General features: G+C 35.6%; 1 protein-coding gene across 3 annotated transcripts in view; it reads left to right on the top strand.

Moving 5' to 3' along the window:
* The window catches only part of form3 (formin 3), a 133,689-nt gene that overhangs the window by 70,521 nt on the left and 45,106 nt on the right, over window positions 1-18,062 (top strand). For 2 of the 3 annotated variants that reach the window (XM_065353543.1, XM_065353542.1), the window contains exons 3-4: window positions 15,787-15,902; window positions 16,590-16,752. In XM_065353543.1, coding sequence (XP_065209615.1) covers window positions 15,787-15,902; window positions 16,590-16,752 — 279 coding nt within the window. Of the gene's footprint in view, window positions 1-8,813; window positions 8,990-15,786; window positions 15,903-16,589; window positions 16,753-18,062 lie in introns of those variants that run through there. The other variant, XM_065353541.1, reaches the window with a different exon arrangement.

Raw genomic sequence — 18,062 nt, 5'->3', positions numbered from 1 at the left:
TTTGAAACAGTTTTGAGCAGTTCTGGAGCCTCTAGTAATTTTTATAATATTCTTGGAGCTTCCAGTACATTTTTGAAACCTGAAAAATGAAGTTGAAAAGCCATATATTTTCTTGAAAAAATTTCCAAAACAAAAAGTTCAACGTTCTCCCAAAATTGTCAGAAATACATTTTCTTCAGAATTTCCAAAAAAGATTCTGCTGTTCTTTTGGTCAGAATCGTCAAAAAGTGCCCTTTTTTCAAATTTGGCAGAAACCTCACTTTTTGCAATTTTATTGAAGAATCCAAAATTCGCTGGAGACTCCAAAACAACTTACATATAATCTATCTGCAGTCGACATCATCACCATTCTAACGTAACACCTCTCGACCAATTGCATTTGATGAAATTTTTCGGAAATTTCAGGCTTCAAAAATCTGCTGGAGGCTCCAGAACAGATCAAAAATGGCTTGAAACCGTTTTCAATCGATTCGGCAGGTCGAAAATAGGGTATATCTCTAATTACAACTTTCTGGGTCAGTGTGGTATAATTTTGACTTTTTTTCTCATTTTTGGCTTCTACAATCTCGTAGCATAATGTGATGTTTCTGGAACACCCTATGGAAGCTCTAGACCGATGATATGGAATAAAATTTTTTCATTCGCTGTACAAAGGAGTTTTTCCTATACGTACTCGCATGTGTACTGTTTGAACGCTCAACTGGACATTCAGAAGCGGTATAGCGAGTACCGAGGAGGGAGTTTTAATACAACCAAGTGTTCGCGTATATAACAAAGGAATAATTCGAGCGATGCAGGGATAAATTCCATACTACGCCGGTAATACGATATACGCGCGATATACATTTACATGTTAATATTATTATAAACACAACGCAACACACATTGCGGCTTGTTCGGATTTACAATGACGTCATTTAAATAATATCGAAGGATAATAGCGACGAAAAATTGCCATGTTTTTACCTTAAAAGGATAAAGACTAGATGGAAGCTGTAGCATAGCGAGTAGTACACATACCATGTAATTCGGCTACACAGACAGCGCACCGATGACTAATAGCCGAGTAGATTTACGGCTTTGATATTGATACAAGCCGACAGTTCAGATCGACAAAAAAAATGGTGTCCTCTCTCACCACTGCACCCTGCTCGCTGCTCGCTGCTCGCATCAAATCAAAATAATACCATACATAAGGTAAACATGGGACCTATCTTATTTGCATTTTTTAGCCGGCGGATTATTCGAAATCGATATCCAATCGCTGGACTTTTAACAATACCCTCTGTGATGAGCAGTTGAGCACCTCCCTTCCAGAGAGATTATGTGATTAATACGCGTATTATTATTATTCGAGTAATGGAATCTATGTACATATAGATGGTCGAGCGACGTTTGCATTATGATGTGGAAATGTGCAAAGTACTCGCGTGTGAGGTGGTCCATGTGAGGCTTCGTGTTCACATGGGCGCCAAGGTGTGTCCGACGTCTTTTGGAATGCGATATTGAGGTACCTGTACGAGTGTACGCTGTACGAGGTGATGTATTGTTCGCTGATTTGCTCGAAAGTTATGTTAAAATGAACTGATCACTTGAACGGAGTAGTCGAACAATCGATTCAAATTGTATTTCGTTTTAAAATCATTATTCACTACCTATGTATATCGGAGATTAAAATAGTACCAAACGAAGTTTCCGAATATCATCAATGGAACAACCTTAATGAATGCAAATCTTCAACGTTCCCTTGATAAGTACATCATATTTTATACATGAGTATTAATCATTGCGAAACATGAATCGAATCCTTTTTTGGACGAATTGTTTGCAAACTAACAAGAAAAGTATCCTAACTGGGACCAAAATTTTTGAACCAGGCAAAGAGGAATTCAAAGAGCACCCCAAAGTACCCAGCAGAAAAAATTTCAGAAGCTGAAATTTATTTTTACATTTTTGACGAATTTTTAAAAATTCAAATTTGCCCATGTCTCATGCAAAAAAATCAAAAATTTGATCAAAAAGACTGAAATTTGATTTATACCCTATTTTCGATCGGTTCTGGAGCCTCTAGCAGATTTTTGAGCTCTCCAATTTTCGAAAAAGATGTGGTAAGTGGTGCAAAAAAGAAAATTCAGCTCGTGTTACCTTGGATTTGCTTACTTTGTGACCCTAATTTTACCAAATGCTGATCATGTATCTGAAATTTTTTTGAAAAACTACAAAAATTCGCTTAAGGTAAGAATCTTTGCTTCGTATACTCCGATTTGAGGGATGTTGAGTCACCATTTCAAATTGTTTGAAAATAAATAAGACAAGATTGCTGATCGAGTTTTCAGATTTTGGACAGCCTTTGCGGAGTATAAACAGCCATCCGTGCATAAATAAAAAAATTAAAATATTAGGTCATACAGGTGGTTGAGGTGGTCCAATTTCCCTTTTCCCCAAACTGCAATGGGTGCCACTCATTTCTGGAAATGATTTTTTCTGACCTTTTTCAGGTTTTCCAGACCAGGTGGGAGGAGGGGGCAAATTTTTCGAACATCATGAGCTCCAAAATATATTGTTAATAGATTACAGCTGTGCCCTTTTTACCAAGCATGACTGTGTGCTCAATGGGGTGGCCTTTATGATTAAACTTGGTGGGAAAATCAAGATTCTAACGTGCTGAGCTCAAAAACTTTTTAAATTTTTATTTGAACCCTCAAACATCTTTCATTGGAAATTGAAACAAATGATGAACTCGCCAGAATACTGAACTGAACTGAATGCTGAACTGAATGCTGAACCAAATACTGAACTGAATACTGAAATTTTTATTTTATTTCATGTTTTTATTACCTGTGTAATTCATTCTTCCATCCAGTCTTTCTGTCTTTCCATCTGTCCATCAGTCCGTCTTTTTGTCTTTTTGTCTTTTCGCTTTTTCTTCTTTTCATCTTTTTGTCTTTTCATCAATTCGTCTTTTTGATGTTAAATGGCCCAAGCGAAGCGAGAGCAAAAGCTCTGAAAAATTTATAACTCCAAAAAGAAGACAACTTTATGAAGAAATACATTTTTTAAATGTCATTACTCAAATTTAATCAATAGTTTTTCTGAAATTCCAGGGCTCATACATTTTTTACCCAAAAAAAGTGACTTCAATAACCTAAAACGCTCACAAAAGTAAACAAAAAACTTTTAATGCAAAAAAAACAGAACTTTTTGTTTTTAATTAAAATCTAAAAATGAAACTCGACAAAAACTTGTTTAATTTCAACAAAAAGCAGGACATTTTGGCAATTCCTTTTTCCAATTTTTGCTGAAAAAAATGAACTACAAAATATTATTTGGCAACTTTTTGATTGAAAAAAATCAATTTTTTTATGTATGTTATACCTTCTAGTGTAACTAAATTTCTGACACTCTAGGAGCGCTTGCTTAACTAGTGTCGATTCGAGTTGGTCCAAACCACACCCTAGTCTTGGTACTGGGATTTTTGTTAATTTTAGCTCTACGCATTTGACTGCCAGAGCTTTCATTGTTTGAACAAAGTCTTATTGTCAGCTTGTCTTTGTGTTTTTCTTTGGTTACTGCATATAAAACATGGTTCCTCTTGCTGTGTATCTCCACCACATTATCCACTTTGGCACCCCTTAACTTTAGAGTGTCCACATTGCTGAAGGCTTGCCTGAATGAGACCGTATTGCCCTTACTCATCTGGAACTCCACAGTCCACACTAACACAATGAACCGCATACTCAGGGATTTGCTGCATTAAGTCATCTTCAATTTCCTCTATTGTAAATACTCCATTTGATCTGACTGATATGCGTCCCTAGTTGTTTCTCTGGATCAGCACCTCACGTTTTTCTTTGGTGCGTTCGAGTATACTCTTCACCTGAGCAGGGGGTCAGTTTGCTGGCGTGCAGCTCACTGACGCTTAGGTACTCCCTGTATGGCAGCAGAGAGGACACTGAAGCTGGCCCAACTGGGTGGTAGAATCTCTCCTTTATGGCTCGGAGTACAAGATATTTCATCGAGTTGGTGTATCTGTGGTTTGTAAAAATCAAGCTGTAGGGGTGTCCCAGATTGCTAAACACAATCAATCAGCTGGTCCATGGCTCTATCATTTATTCTACAAGCCACATTTTGGTATTTGATATTGGCGAAGTACTTCCCCAGAATAGACTGAGGGCTGATTGGATTATCTTTAAGAATTGGCTTTTTTGTATGATCAAAGAACAAACTCGCCACTAGAAGTCTCGAGTTGACATCTTCTAATGTGTCCCTACCTCTCCTTCTTAAGCTTGGGGTGAAGCTGTAACTATATTTGTGTCATTCCATAGGTAATGCCCATAATGGCCTAATGGGCCCATTTGGTCGTTTCTATTTATCAAGATAATCGTGTTTTCAGTGAAAAAGTCGAGAGAATTGATAATCGAGGTTTTGATGGATTTTGATGTAGAACATATCCGACTATTGCATGTTAAAGCAGGGCTTCAAACCCGTACCCATACCCGTACCCGAATACCCGAACGAAAATCCAACAATTTCTGTACCCGAACCCGTACCCGAACCCGTACCCGTACCCGAAAAATGAAATGAGGAATACCCAAACCTGTACCCGTACCCAATAGAGACTATTTTGAACCCAAATACCTGAAAATACCCGATAAATCGGGTACAGTTCGGGTATTTCACCTAAAATACCCGAACCCGTACCTGTACCCGAACGTTTAAAATTTTAATACCCGTACCCGATACCCGTACCCGATTCTCTGAGAAATAAATTTTTCTAGGACGCATTGTTTGAGATCTACGCCGCTGCAAATTGGGGGAAGTCAGAACAGTTTACATTTTATTCCACTGACCAAAAGCTACTGCGTCAATCGCGCTAAAATTTTCACCATAGGTTAAGAACCCTTATGGGAACCTACATAATAAATTTGATCCATATTGGTTCATTAGAAGGGGAGTAAGAGCTGGTCAAAGTTGAAATTGTGAAAAATCGTTCTGACTTGCCCCGGTGCACCTTATGAAGGTTTTGGGATTACATGAAATTTCAGCTTTTCTCAGAAAAAAAACTTTGAAGACAATTTTCTCAAAAGTTGAGCTTTTCAAATTTTTAATTATGAATTTTTTTGGAGTTTTTTTTGCACTTTTTGGGCTTCTATCCAGCTCATATGATTGCTCCGGAGGTCTACTTCAACCCCCCCCCCCCCCCCCATTCCCCCACCCATAACTCAATATCGACCAAATGGGTCTATTACCTGCGGAATGACAAATTTAAAATTAGTACTCTAGTAACCTCTCAAGCTTAAGATTGTTTTCTTTTTAAATGAAATAAACCCTCGGCGCTGGGGGCGACCTGGGTCTAATAAAATTTTGAAAACTTCACCCGAGGATATCAAATTAGAACTGATTAAAATCGGGCATGATGCCATTAATATCACCAATGTAATTATTAAAAAAACAGAGGTGAAAAAAGATGTGTCTGGAGAAATTGTGAGTAAGAAATCATATATAAGGTGGCATTACCACTCTTTTATGTATATCTCAGCCCAAAAGAAAACAACAAGACCATTTATGAAATGGGGTTCTTGTTGCACACTAAAGTGAAGGTAGAACCTCCAGCAAAAAAGAGGGAGCTACCTCAATGTAAAAACTGCCAGCAGGTTGGTCATACCAAATCATACTGTGCAAGGAAACCCATATGCATTAAGTGTGGATTAGACCATGAAATGAAGCAATGTAGAAAGAAGAAAGAAGACATAGCCACCTGCACAACAATTGTCGATGTCGACATTTACATCGACTACATTTTTTTCCAACATACGATGGAAAAGTGATCAATTAATTATTTAGTAGGAATCTTCTGTCCATACAAAAGCCAGGTAAATGAAAATTTTCGAAATTTTCTCATTATTTTTGATACCTCAACATGTCATCTCGACATGTAGATGTAAAATTCAATGCTCAAAATTTACATCTACAACTATGTCGACCAATTTTTCAGAATTAAAATTTCTGTTTAAGCATTTAAAATTTTAGTAAACATTCAAAAATATGATCTTGTTCAATGTGGAAAACGAATTTTTTAGGGAATTGATGAAATTATTCACTTTTCCGCAGTTTGGAGTAGTAGATGATATGATGTTGATATTGTGGATGTATTTGTTGATGTCGAATTTCACATCAACATTAACATCGACATGTTGACATGAAAATGGATTAGTTTAGTACTCGCAAATAAAGTATTGCACCATCTTTGATATAAGGGATTTCTGTTGAACTTCTTGATTATACAGACTTTTTGTCTGTACTTCTTCGGAAGTGGGCTTTGCATCGATGCTGTTTAAAGCACTAGCAATAGCCACATCAGAGGAAATAATTTTTGGAAAAAAATGAAAAATTTTAAAACTCAAATTCTACAACTTAACGAAGCAGGAGGTCGACATAAATTTTGATGTGAATGTCGATCCATCCACATCCGTCACTTTTGGAAGCCCCATGTTGATGTGAATTTCGACCCTGTGTGGAGCCAATTGTTGACACGAATGTAGATCAACATCAGTCGACAATATTACATCGACAATTAGCTCGACACAAGGTCGAAATTCACATCGACATGTGGCATCCAAAAGTGACGGATGTGGATGGGTCGACATTCACATCGAAATTAGCATGGTCATTGTTGTACGGGCAAGTGTGCTAATTGTGATGGTGATCATACAGCCAACTGGAGAGGGTGTCCAGTATATCAAGCAAAAATTGCTGCTATATCTAAACCAAAGATGACAGTAATTGATCGTGTTAAGCAAAGGACCACTCAAAGCCAGGAGCAGATAACAACTCAGAAACCTGAACAAACCAAAATTGTCAAAAGAAACCTTCCAAAGAATAACACGGATGAATCGGATGAACCAGTGGAACTAGAAGAGCAGGCGAGCTTAAAAGACATTTGGGAACTGCTTAAAAAAATGGATAAAAGAATTTCTCAAGTTGAAAACACACAAAACAAGATCAAAGCAAAGAAACATCCATCAGTTAAAACCTCACGACATAGATATTATAAAAAATAAATAGAGTACTCTCACTGGAGAGAACCCTGCACCACATGTCACTAACTAACTTGTTTAAAGTCAGAAATATTACTTATTTAAGGTCCCCGTAAGATGGTATTAAACCTTGTTAAATAATAATAAAAAAAAAATCTAAAAAGATTTTGCAAAGGTACCCACCCTCCTTATTTTTTTCTACAAATTTTTGAAATTTTCAACTTCCCCTCCACCCTCGAAGACATTAAACATGACATTTTTTTGAAAAATTTTTTGAACATGTACATACCTACACCTAGTGACTATTTTCTATAAAAATTTCAAAATTTTTGGACGATCCCCTCCGAAGAACAGAGGGGGAAGGGGGGTCGACTCAAAAATGTTTGGGATGGTTTTACATCAAAGAGAGCCGATTTCAAATGTCTCTTTCAACTCCATTCCCTCCTGAGGAGAGGTAGAGGAATGAATTTGTTTTCATGCGATATGCACAATCAAAAATCGTAATAAAAGAATGAAAAATTTCAACCAGAACGTATTTTAAGCGAATAACAATTCCAACACAGAGTGATTCAAGGTATACGATCAAGTTACCTAACTCGCCACTCGAGTATTGAAACGCGAAAATGAAAAAGTAAACCACGAATAACATGATTATTCCACGATCAGCTTGAATTTCCGTTTACAACAACTCGAATCCATAAACCACACGCGACCAAGTCGACAAAAAAAAGCAAACCGGTCTCGTTCGAAAAAGAATTTTTCATCGTGGTTAATCGAAATCGTATATATCTGAACAGTATTCGTCTATGTCCAATGGTAGAGACCTCTGCAACATTCATATGCAGAGGTACACAACTACACATGTATAGCTTACTACATGGGATAGATAGTGCACCAATAATTTGTCGAATCTATCGAGAGATTTTATAACTCGTTTAATATCTCGTAAATGACCAAATGGTCTTTTATATGTACAAATACAACGATGGCGAGATTCATTGAAACCAGCGCTCAAACGCTGGTATAAAATGTTTAAATTTAGATTTTAATCGCGTTCTACTCGTTATTCGTGCGATATACTGTAGTGTAGCATAAGTGGCCATGCAACACATTCGCCTCCTCCAATGTTGTACCTACTCAATTTGGTACCTAATATATTCGCTCGATCGTTATAGGTCATTACTGCAAGAACATTGTAAAAAAAAAGACCAACTCGTGTATTTCATTCATTAATTCACTCACACACACATAAGTACATAAAGTATAAATCGAATATTCACGCATGATACGAGCTAAGCACATACCACCGTTATGTTCGATATTTCCAAATTAAATATTTAGAAAAAATTTCCTCGACACTCTATCTTTCGCAGTCCGTCCGGTGGTGACGGTTCAACGAACTCGCGATAAGAAGGATTTTCTCTCATTTTGCCAAGTTGAAAGTTCGCTCAAAGCGACGTTAAGTGTTTTTTTGGCGAACGCGATTTTGCACCAATTTACATACACATACGTAGCTTAGTCCAAACTACGAGTACTTCATATTTACTTTTTGTCACTTCGTAAGGTACATATTATGGAGTATACCTTTATCTTTATATCGCGAAAAGTGCATCCTTCAACCTCCTCGTAATTATCCCAGATTAGAATTTTCATAGAAAGATTTCATATAAATTCACAGAACATCGTGTTTTTCATTTTCATTACTGTACTCGCGATAAATTACTGCGAGAAAATTAGCATCAAGATTTGTAACTATTTTATCTGAAATGGTCTCGATGTTGTACTGAAATTATCGTCAGATTTATCAGAGATGTATCTAAATCGAGTAGTCGCATGGATTCGGTGTTCTTTAACGTTTGCGATGTTCAGTTGGGCGAGTGTTATTTTTTCGTTTATTTATAATTTGCTTCCAAATTTACACGTATTGAAGACCTTTTTAATATCCATTTTTCGTAAGTACCCCATTAACCCATCTGTGACCGAACTTATTTGCCAGATGCTTCGAAATCATAAACCGTCGTTTACCAAGCGTATTAGTTTTACAAATTTTAACAATGCGGATGTTTGCAAATACCAAATAGCCAGAACAGACATAAGCCCTACTTATAAAGTGATTGGTTCAATTTCATAAAAAAAATAACATCTTCCACTTGTAAGATTTAGTCAGGAAAACAAATAGAGCCTCAGACTTTTACATCTTCCAAAATACAGGATGATGAAAATGAATCTAAAGGTTGAGCCATTGAATCCAAAAAAATCAACGGATAATCGAACTCGACGACCTCAAATTCAGTAGAAATGTGAAAAAACAATCAATAGTATATCGCTTTTTTTCGAAAAATTGTTCAAATGTTAATCAAAACTGAGAACCTGTGTTCTCGTGAGAAGTTGAGATGAGATCCCATTTCGAAAATTGCACGATTTAAAAAAGAGTGAACGGTCTTCACTTTAATTTTTCGTATTTTTAAATAATGGATTTCAACTTTCCGATCTACTCGTGATAAAAAATTGTGTTTTGGCCAAACAGTGAGAATTTTCGTGTGAAAAAGCAAGAGCAAGAGTGCACGACTATGACAATTTTAGAAAAATGTAGGATTTTCTATAAAGTGATTAGGTAGAGGCCAAAAAAAATGAAACCTATTTTCCCGCAATTTCTGCAGTAAAAAAAAGCAAAACTTGGACAATTTTTGGAAAAATTGTGAGAATTTTTGGAATTTTTGCCAAAAAACTAACCGTTTTGCTAAAAAGCAAAAATTTCCATCTTTTTTAAAACAACGAAAATTTTTGAAAATTTTTTGGAAAATGCAAGATTGTGACAATTTTAGCAAAAATGGAAAAGCTTTTCTGGAAATTTTTGGTAAACAGCTCATCTTTTGAACAATTTTTCACAAAAAAAGGAGATTTTTTGGAATTTGGAAAAAAGGTGAAATTTTTTAGCAGTTTTGTTAGAACGCGAATTTTTGCGAATTTTTTGCAAAAATTGATTATATTATTGGTAATTATTGGAAAAAAAGGTACACTTGACAATTTTGGTCAGAAAAGAGAGAATTCTTGAAATTTTGAATAAAAAGTTTGGAATTTTCTGCAAAAAGACAACAATTTTCAGCCATTTTGCTACAGAGCAAACATTTTTGGCATTCTTAAAAAAGCGAGAATTTTGGACAAAAAACAAAACATCTACAATTTTTGAAAACAACAGTTTTTTTGGTCAATTTCCGCTGAAAAAAAAGCTAAACTTTGGGAGTTTTTTTTTTAAAGGAAATTTTGAAAAAAAGTGAACTTTTTTAGCAATTTTGATAGAAAGCGAGAGTTTTTGTCAATTTTTGGGAAAAAGCAAGCCTGTTTGACAATTTTAGCAAGAAACAAGGCTTTGTGTAAATTAATTACGCAAAAATATACTTTTTCGCAATTTTGGTCAAAAATTACAATTCTTGGCTATTTTTTGGAAAAAGCGAGAAATTTTGACAATTTTTGATAAAAAGCAAGACTTTACAATTTCTTGGGAATTATTTCCAAAAAATTGTACTTAAATATATGCAATTTTTGTCCCAAAAGCGAGACTTTTTTGGTGATTTTCTGGCAAAAACGATACGTTTGGATAATTTAAAGGGGAAAAAATGAAGGAATTTTGCAATTTTCTGCGAATAAGGGACAATTTTTACCAATTTACAGCAAAAACCAAGACGTTTTTCTTTTTCAAGACGCATGAAAAAATCGAATTTTTGATAATTTGCAGAAAAAAATAACTAAAGTTGGGTACTTTTTTTTTGCAAATTTCAAAAATCTGCTGGAGACTCCACAACTTTTCAAAATGATTTGGTTGGTTTTTGTCTATTTTTAGCCCAGAGAATTCTCCAAAAAATCGTAAAATGCCCTCTGATAACTGAAATATCGTATTAATCTTGAGGTATCAGGATCTCGAAACAACCTGAAGGGAAGAAATGCTGAATGATCAGAAAAATGTGGAAAATAGATAATCAAAAAAATAGGTACATAAAAATTCAACCTCAGAGGATAATTTTGACCTACCTAAATAGAAAATCTACTCAAAGGGCGATATTTGCACTAAAAATTTTGAGAACAAAAAATTTTCCGACAGTTTTCATTACTTTTATATATTTGTTTGTTTTTTACTAAAAAATTGATGGATTATCACGAGATTATCTGGATACTTTAGGACCTCCAGAGACTTAGGAGAAAAGAAAAGTAGTCGAATATCAAAAAAATAAAAAACCCGCGTTTTATTCTTTCATTTTCAAATTCTCAGACCTTTCCCAGTTTCTCAAAAGATTCATTTTCTACTTTTTGATTTTCACAAAAAAAAAAAAAATGTAAAAAATCCAATTTACTTAATTAAAAATTTTTATTTCTGCGTTCAAATTTTTCTCAATGTGTTTGTGTAATTCCATTATTTTTTCAAAAATTCCCATTTCTGGTCAGAATCGTTCTAAATAACCCTATTTTTTCAAGATAAAATTTCCTTGAGCGTCTTTGTTCCCCAAAACAATACCCAAAGTTGGAAAAATTGGGAAAAAATGAAAAATTGTCAGACCAGAACATTTTTGGGAATAGGGCGGAGGTAATTTTTCCTGTAAAAAAGATTACTTAAAAGGATTTTTAGCAGGAATGGAAAATTTTCAAAGCATTTTTACACACTTCAATAGTCCGGCATATGACAATAGGAGTAATTGCACCCCCCCCCCCCCCCGATCCTCAAAGACAACTTTTTTCTTAAAGGGGACATCCTAAGGAACATTTTGAAGCAAACTTGCCCAAAAAAAGTTGGTCTCACTTGCACGAAATTTTTCAAACTTTACAAAAGTAGATCGAAAGATCATGCAAAAATTCATCACCTGTCAAAATTTCAAGTGCTAAAGTGCGTTTTTCGATTTTTGGTGAATTTTTGAAAATCCAATTTAGGCCAAGAATGAGGGAAAAAATCAAAATTCTACCAAATTGACCCAGAAAGCTGAAATTTGGCATATACCCTATTTTCGACATGCCAAATGGATTTCAAGTCGTTTTGGGGCCTCCAGCGACTTTTTTGAAAATTACTGGAGCCTCCAGTAGATTTTTGAAACTTGAAATTTCCTCAACGTTGAATTATCAAATGGAGTTGGCAAGCTGAAATTTACTTCGCAGACTACATGGTGGTTTCAAATGGTTTTGAAGCTTCCAGCTACTTCTAGGAAATTTCAATTTTCCAAAAAAAACGTCATACAACCTTTCAAAATGTCGCTGGAGGATCCAAAATGACTTGAAATCCACCAGCAGTCAACTTCGTAGCGAGCGTATTGAAATTAGTTTGCAGAATGAATTTCAACTCACCATCTCAGTTTGATGAAATTTTGGGGAAATTTCAAGTTTCAAAAATCTACTGGAGGCTTCAGTAATTTTCAAAACAGTCGCTGGAGGCTCTAAAATGACTTGAACCTACCTGAAGTCGTTTTCAGAAGGTATTAAAATTGGAGTGTAGAGTAAATTTCAGTTTTCCATCTTCATTTGATGAAATTTTGTGAAAATTTAAAATTTCAAACATCTGCTGGAGGCTTCAGGAATTTTCAAAAAGTCGCTGAAGGCAACAAAACGACTTGAAATTCATCTGCAGTTAGTCCGGCATATGACAATAGGAGTAATTGCACCCCCCCCCCCCCGCCAATCCTCCTGGATAACTTTTTTCTTGAAGGGGACATCCTAAGGAACATTTTAAAGCAAAGTTGCCAAAAAAAAAAGTTGGCCTTACTTACAAAATGGCGGCCATTTTGATTGACAGGTCAGCCGAAATCGCAGATTTTGCGTTTTAATATAGGACTTGCACGAACTTTTTCAAACTTTACAAAGGTAGATCGAAAGATCATGCAAAAATTGATCACCTGTCAAAATTTCAAGTGCTAAAGTGCGTTTTTCGATTTTTGGTGAATTTTTGAAAATCGAATTTAGGCCAAAAATGAGGGAAAAAATTAAAATTTCACCAAATTGACCAAGAGAGCTGAAATTTGGGATATACCCTATTTTCGACATGCCAAATCGATTGGAAACGGTTTCAACCCGTTTTGAGCAGTTTTTCGAGCCTCCAGCAGATTTTTGAAACTCGAAATTCCCACAAAATTCCATCAAATTGGAGTTGTAAAGCTGAAATTTATTCTAAAAACTAATTTCAATACGCTACGAAGTACTGCAGGTGAATTTCAAGTCGTTTTGGAGCCTCCAGCGACTTTTTGAAAATTCTTTAAGCCTCCAGCAGATTTTTGAAACTTTAAATTTTTACAAAATTTCATCAAAAATGGAGATGGAAAGCTGAAATTTACTCTATACTCTATTTTTAACAGCCTCTGAAGACGACCTCAGGTGGATTTCAAGTCATTTTAGACCCTCCAACAACTTTTTTGAAAATTACTGGAGCCTCCAGTAGAATTTTGAAACTTTAAATTTTCACAAAATTTCATCAAATGGAGATGGAAAGCTGAAATTTACTCTATACTCCATTTTTAACAGCCTCTGAAGACGACTTCAGGTGGATTTCAAGTCATTTTAGACCCTCCAACAACTTTTTTGAAAATTTCTGGAACCTCCAGTAGATTTTTGAAGCTTTAAATTTTCACAAGATTTCATCAAATCGAGATGGAAAGCTGAAATTTACTCTACAACCTAATTTTAACACCCTATAAAGACGACTTCAGGTGGGTTCAAGTCATTATAAGGCCTCCAGCGACTTTTTTGAAAATTACTGGAGCCTCCAGTAGATTTTTTAAACTTGATATTTCCCCAACATTAATTTATCAAATGGAGTTAGCAAGCTGAAATTTACTTCGCAGACTACACGGTGGTTTCAATAGTTTTGAAGCTTCCAGCTATTTTTGGGAAATTTCAATTTTCCAAAAAAACGTCATACAACCTTTCAAAAAGTTGCTGGAGGCTGCTGGAGGCTCCAAAACGACTTGAAATTCACCAGCAGTCAACTTCGTAGCGTAATGAAATTAGTTTGCAGAATTAATTTCGACTCTCCATCTTGGTTTGATAAAATTTTGGGGAAATTTCAAATTTCAAAACTCTACTGGAGGCTCCAGTAATTTTCAAAAAAGTTGTTGGAGGGTCTAAAATGACTTGAAATCCACCTGCAGTCGTCTTCAGAGGCTGTTAAAAATGGAGTATAGAGTAAATTTCAGCTTTCCATTTCCATTTTTGATGAAATTTTGTGAAAATTTAAAGTTTCAAAAATCTGCTGGAGGTTTCAGGAATTTTCAAAAAGTCGCTGGAGGCTCCAAAACGACTTGAAATTCACCTGCAGTACTTCGTAGCGTATTGAAATTAGTTTTTAGAATAAATTTCAGCTTTACAACTCCAATTTGATGGAATTTTGTGGGAATTTCGAGTTTCAAAAATCTGCTGGAGGCTCCAGAACTGTTCAAAACGGGTTGAAACCGTTTCCAATGTGTTTGGCATGTCGAAAATAGGGTATATCCTAAATTTCAGCTTTCTGGGTCAATTAGGTAAAATTTTGATTTTTTCCCTCATTTTTGGCCTAAATTCGATTTTCAAAAATTCACCAAAAATCGAAAAACGCACTTTAACACTTGAAATTTTGACAGGTGATAAATTTTTGCATGATCTTTCGATTTACCTTTGTAAAGTTTGAAAAATTTCGTGCAAGTCCTATGTTGAAACGCAAAATTTGCGATTTCGGCTGACCTGTCAATCAAAATGGCCACCATTTTGTAAGTAAGTCAACTTTTTTTTGGCAAGTTTGCTTTAAAGTGTTCCTTAGGATTTCCCCTTCAAGAAAAAAGTTATCCCGGAGGATCGGCGGGGGGGGGGTGGCAATTACTCCTATTGTCATATGCCGGACTATTACCCATTTTTCCAAGCTCTATTCCAGAGAACGAAAATTGCTTAAAAACCAGTAAAAGTTTATTCCGAGGCAAAAATGAAACGTTTTTGAATAAATTCACTTATTTTCTCACATCGATTTTTTCTCCAGGGGGGGGGGGGGCTCTCGGCACTATTTTCTTAAAGTAAGATTCAAAGTAAAAATAGCGAAAATGATCCCAAGAACGACAATAATTTCAACTTTCCGAGTAACTGAAACTCGCGAATCACTCAGACAACGTATATAATGTAAAAGAATGAGAAAATTTCAATCGTACATCGAGTGAAATGGCTCGTGAAAGAAAAATTTTCGATTCATTACATGAAATTTTTCCACGGGACACTTTTTTATTACTTTTTGATAGCGAAATCACCGAACATCGATTTGTAAAAATTACTCGAGCATTTGAAAATGTACGTATAGCTCGGATTGTACGAGTACGAGTAATTTCAACAATTTCACATCCCTCGACCCCTCGACCCCTCGACCCCTCGATGCCATTATCCCGTGGGTGAAATACGAGACATTATCAACTCGCATTCCAATTTTAGTGCACTCGCGATGTGCATAGTTGTTAAAATTCCTGCTTCGTACCTACCCTTTTACCAATAAAACGAGCCTGGTTGTATAAAAATTATGAACAATGAACGACGAATTACGCAGGTATCTAGGGACCATTAGCCTAATAATTGGAAAATTATTCCGATACGATTATATACGTAGACGATAACAGGCTTTATTATTGGCCTATGACCGTTAGTTTATATACGTATTAATACGCAACTTTAGTTATAGTAGGTATAGGAATAAATCCTTAGGTACTTTAGCTAATGGAAGCTTATGCAAATAGCGTATTAATATCACGGTACATTTATTTTTCAGCTTTGGACTGCGACAATATCACTGTAAAGAAACAAGTATTCGAGCTTCTGTCAGCTCTTTGTGTTTATAATTCAGACGGATACTCACGTGCTCTTCAGGCGCTAGAACAATATAAAGTAAGTACCTATCTTTTTTTTTCTGCGCTGCGTCTCTCTTTCTCACTTGTCAGTTGTTTCGTCACAACCGACGAAAGGAAGGCGCTACGCGCTATGAATTAATTAATATTTCCAGCTCGTTCACGTTTCACCAGAGAGACCCCCCAACCCATTCTTCCCATTCTTCGTATTCGGCAAAACACAGTTATTTTGCTTGATTTTGTCTTCTTCGTCGTCGTTGTCGTAAATTCACCGAAAGTGACGTTGATGAAAAAAAAAAAAGAAAAAAAACTTCAGCTTCATCGTTCGCAATTCCGAGTATTTTTTCAAGTCGAAGTGCGATATTCGCAGCACGACAATAACGCGGAGAAGGAAAAAAAAACAAATAATCGAAATATCTTAGAAAAAAAAGCAAACGTTATCGATTCGCGAGTTGACGTTTCTATTTTTAGAACGACGTAATTAAAAAGTAACTGTTTTTTCTGCGAAGGTAAAAAGATCTCGGATGACAACGACCTTCGGGGTCACTTCCATATTCAGTTTAATTGTTTGCCAATAGTGTACGTTTTTTTCTCTCTTTCTCTTCCCTGCAGCCGACTTGATCTCTCTTTATTAACTCGTATCATGCATCTACATCTATCAATCAATCTATATGTATTCGTATTTCTCGAGTATACTTTTATTTTCTTTATATACGCCATTTTACAGGAATTCAAATCGGAACGTTATAGACTGAAGCTTATCGTCGATGAATTGCGGAACAAAGAGAACCCATTGGATTACAAAACAACATTATTAGCATTCGTTAATTGTCTGATAATTTCGACGCCGCAGTTGAAAGACAGAGTACGAATAAGAAATGAATTTATAGGTAATTTATATTTACATTCTGTATACCAACTTACTTTTGTTTTATTATTTATGTATTCATAGTGTGTATTTTGTCTTAAGTTAGGATGTAGGTAAGGAAGGCATGTATTTGATAAAATCGTATCGACCCTAACAAAGTTTAGATTAGGTAACGAGGATGTAACATTTTACAGCAGCCCCTGGGGGATCTAAATTGTACATTTCAGTCGATCGAATTGTTGAAAGCGATTGATTTTCATTCCAGACACTGTAACATGAAACGGTAGACACGATACCCTTTTCTCCTCTTGCCTTTTTTTTCGAGAGTTCATCCCCATATATTGAACACGCAAATCTACCCCCTCTCTCCGTTCGTATGAATAAATTTATCAATCGAAATTTGTTCAAGACTGGTATTTTTTCAAATAAAAATTGACCAAAAGGTACCATCTGTCCAAATGTTTTAATTTCGCCGTTGAACACGAAAAATTACTCACTCCACCCTTCACTTTTTTGATCAAATTCGAGAGAAATCCGTAGGAAGTGAAGTAAAAATGTTTTTCAAAAATCAAAAAAACTTTGAAAACAGTGAAAAATGCTCAAAAAATTTACAAGACTTTCATGGAATACTGGAAAAGGAGCAGAGTGAGAAAAAGTCATCAAAATAATGTTGTACTTATAATAATCATTAAACACGTACTTACAAGGGAACCTCTTGAGGTGTCCGCCTCCGATTTGAACGGGACCGTGATTTTTAGAAAGAGCATGTTCTAAAACCCCCAAATTCAAATTTTCAGCTGCCCAAGTTCATTTTTCGATTTTTGGCGAATTTTTGAAAATTCAAAATTGAATATTTCGGTGATTTATGCCTTTTTTAAAAAAGTACGTACTTGATCAGTAAAAATGTTCAAAATAAGCCCTAAAAGTGATATTAACCCCCCAAATCCAGATTTCGCCATTTCTAGCCATTCTGGAGCCTCCAGCGGTATTTTTCAATTTCTCCAGAATTTTGAATTAGCTCCAAACTCGATTTTTAGCTGCACAACTTCATATTCACGCCTTCTAAAGCTAGTTGAAAATTCTGGAGAAATTGAAAAATCGCGCTGGAGCCTCCAGAATAGCTGGAAATGGCGAAATTCGCCCTCGTGTGGGGTTAGTTCATGACAAAATACTGCGATTCGCGCAAATTTCAAAAAAGTTCTCGCGAACGAGAAATTTTTGATTTTTGAATATTTTTATTTTGAAGAAAAGCTGGTCAAAAAACCACTCTTGAGGTGTCCGCTCCAGAATCGGGTCAAATGTGGATAAATTCGTTAAACAGGTCGAGTACAA

Source organism: Planococcus citri, chromosome 2 (genome assembly GCF_950023065.1).
Source record: "Planococcus citri chromosome 2, ihPlaCitr1.1, whole genome shotgun sequence".
Lineage (NCBI taxonomy): Eukaryota > Metazoa > Arthropoda > Insecta > Hemiptera > Pseudococcidae > Planococcus > Planococcus citri.
The sequence above is the reverse complement of the archived record's forward strand: the minus strand, read 5'-3'. Positions and strand labels throughout refer to the sequence as shown.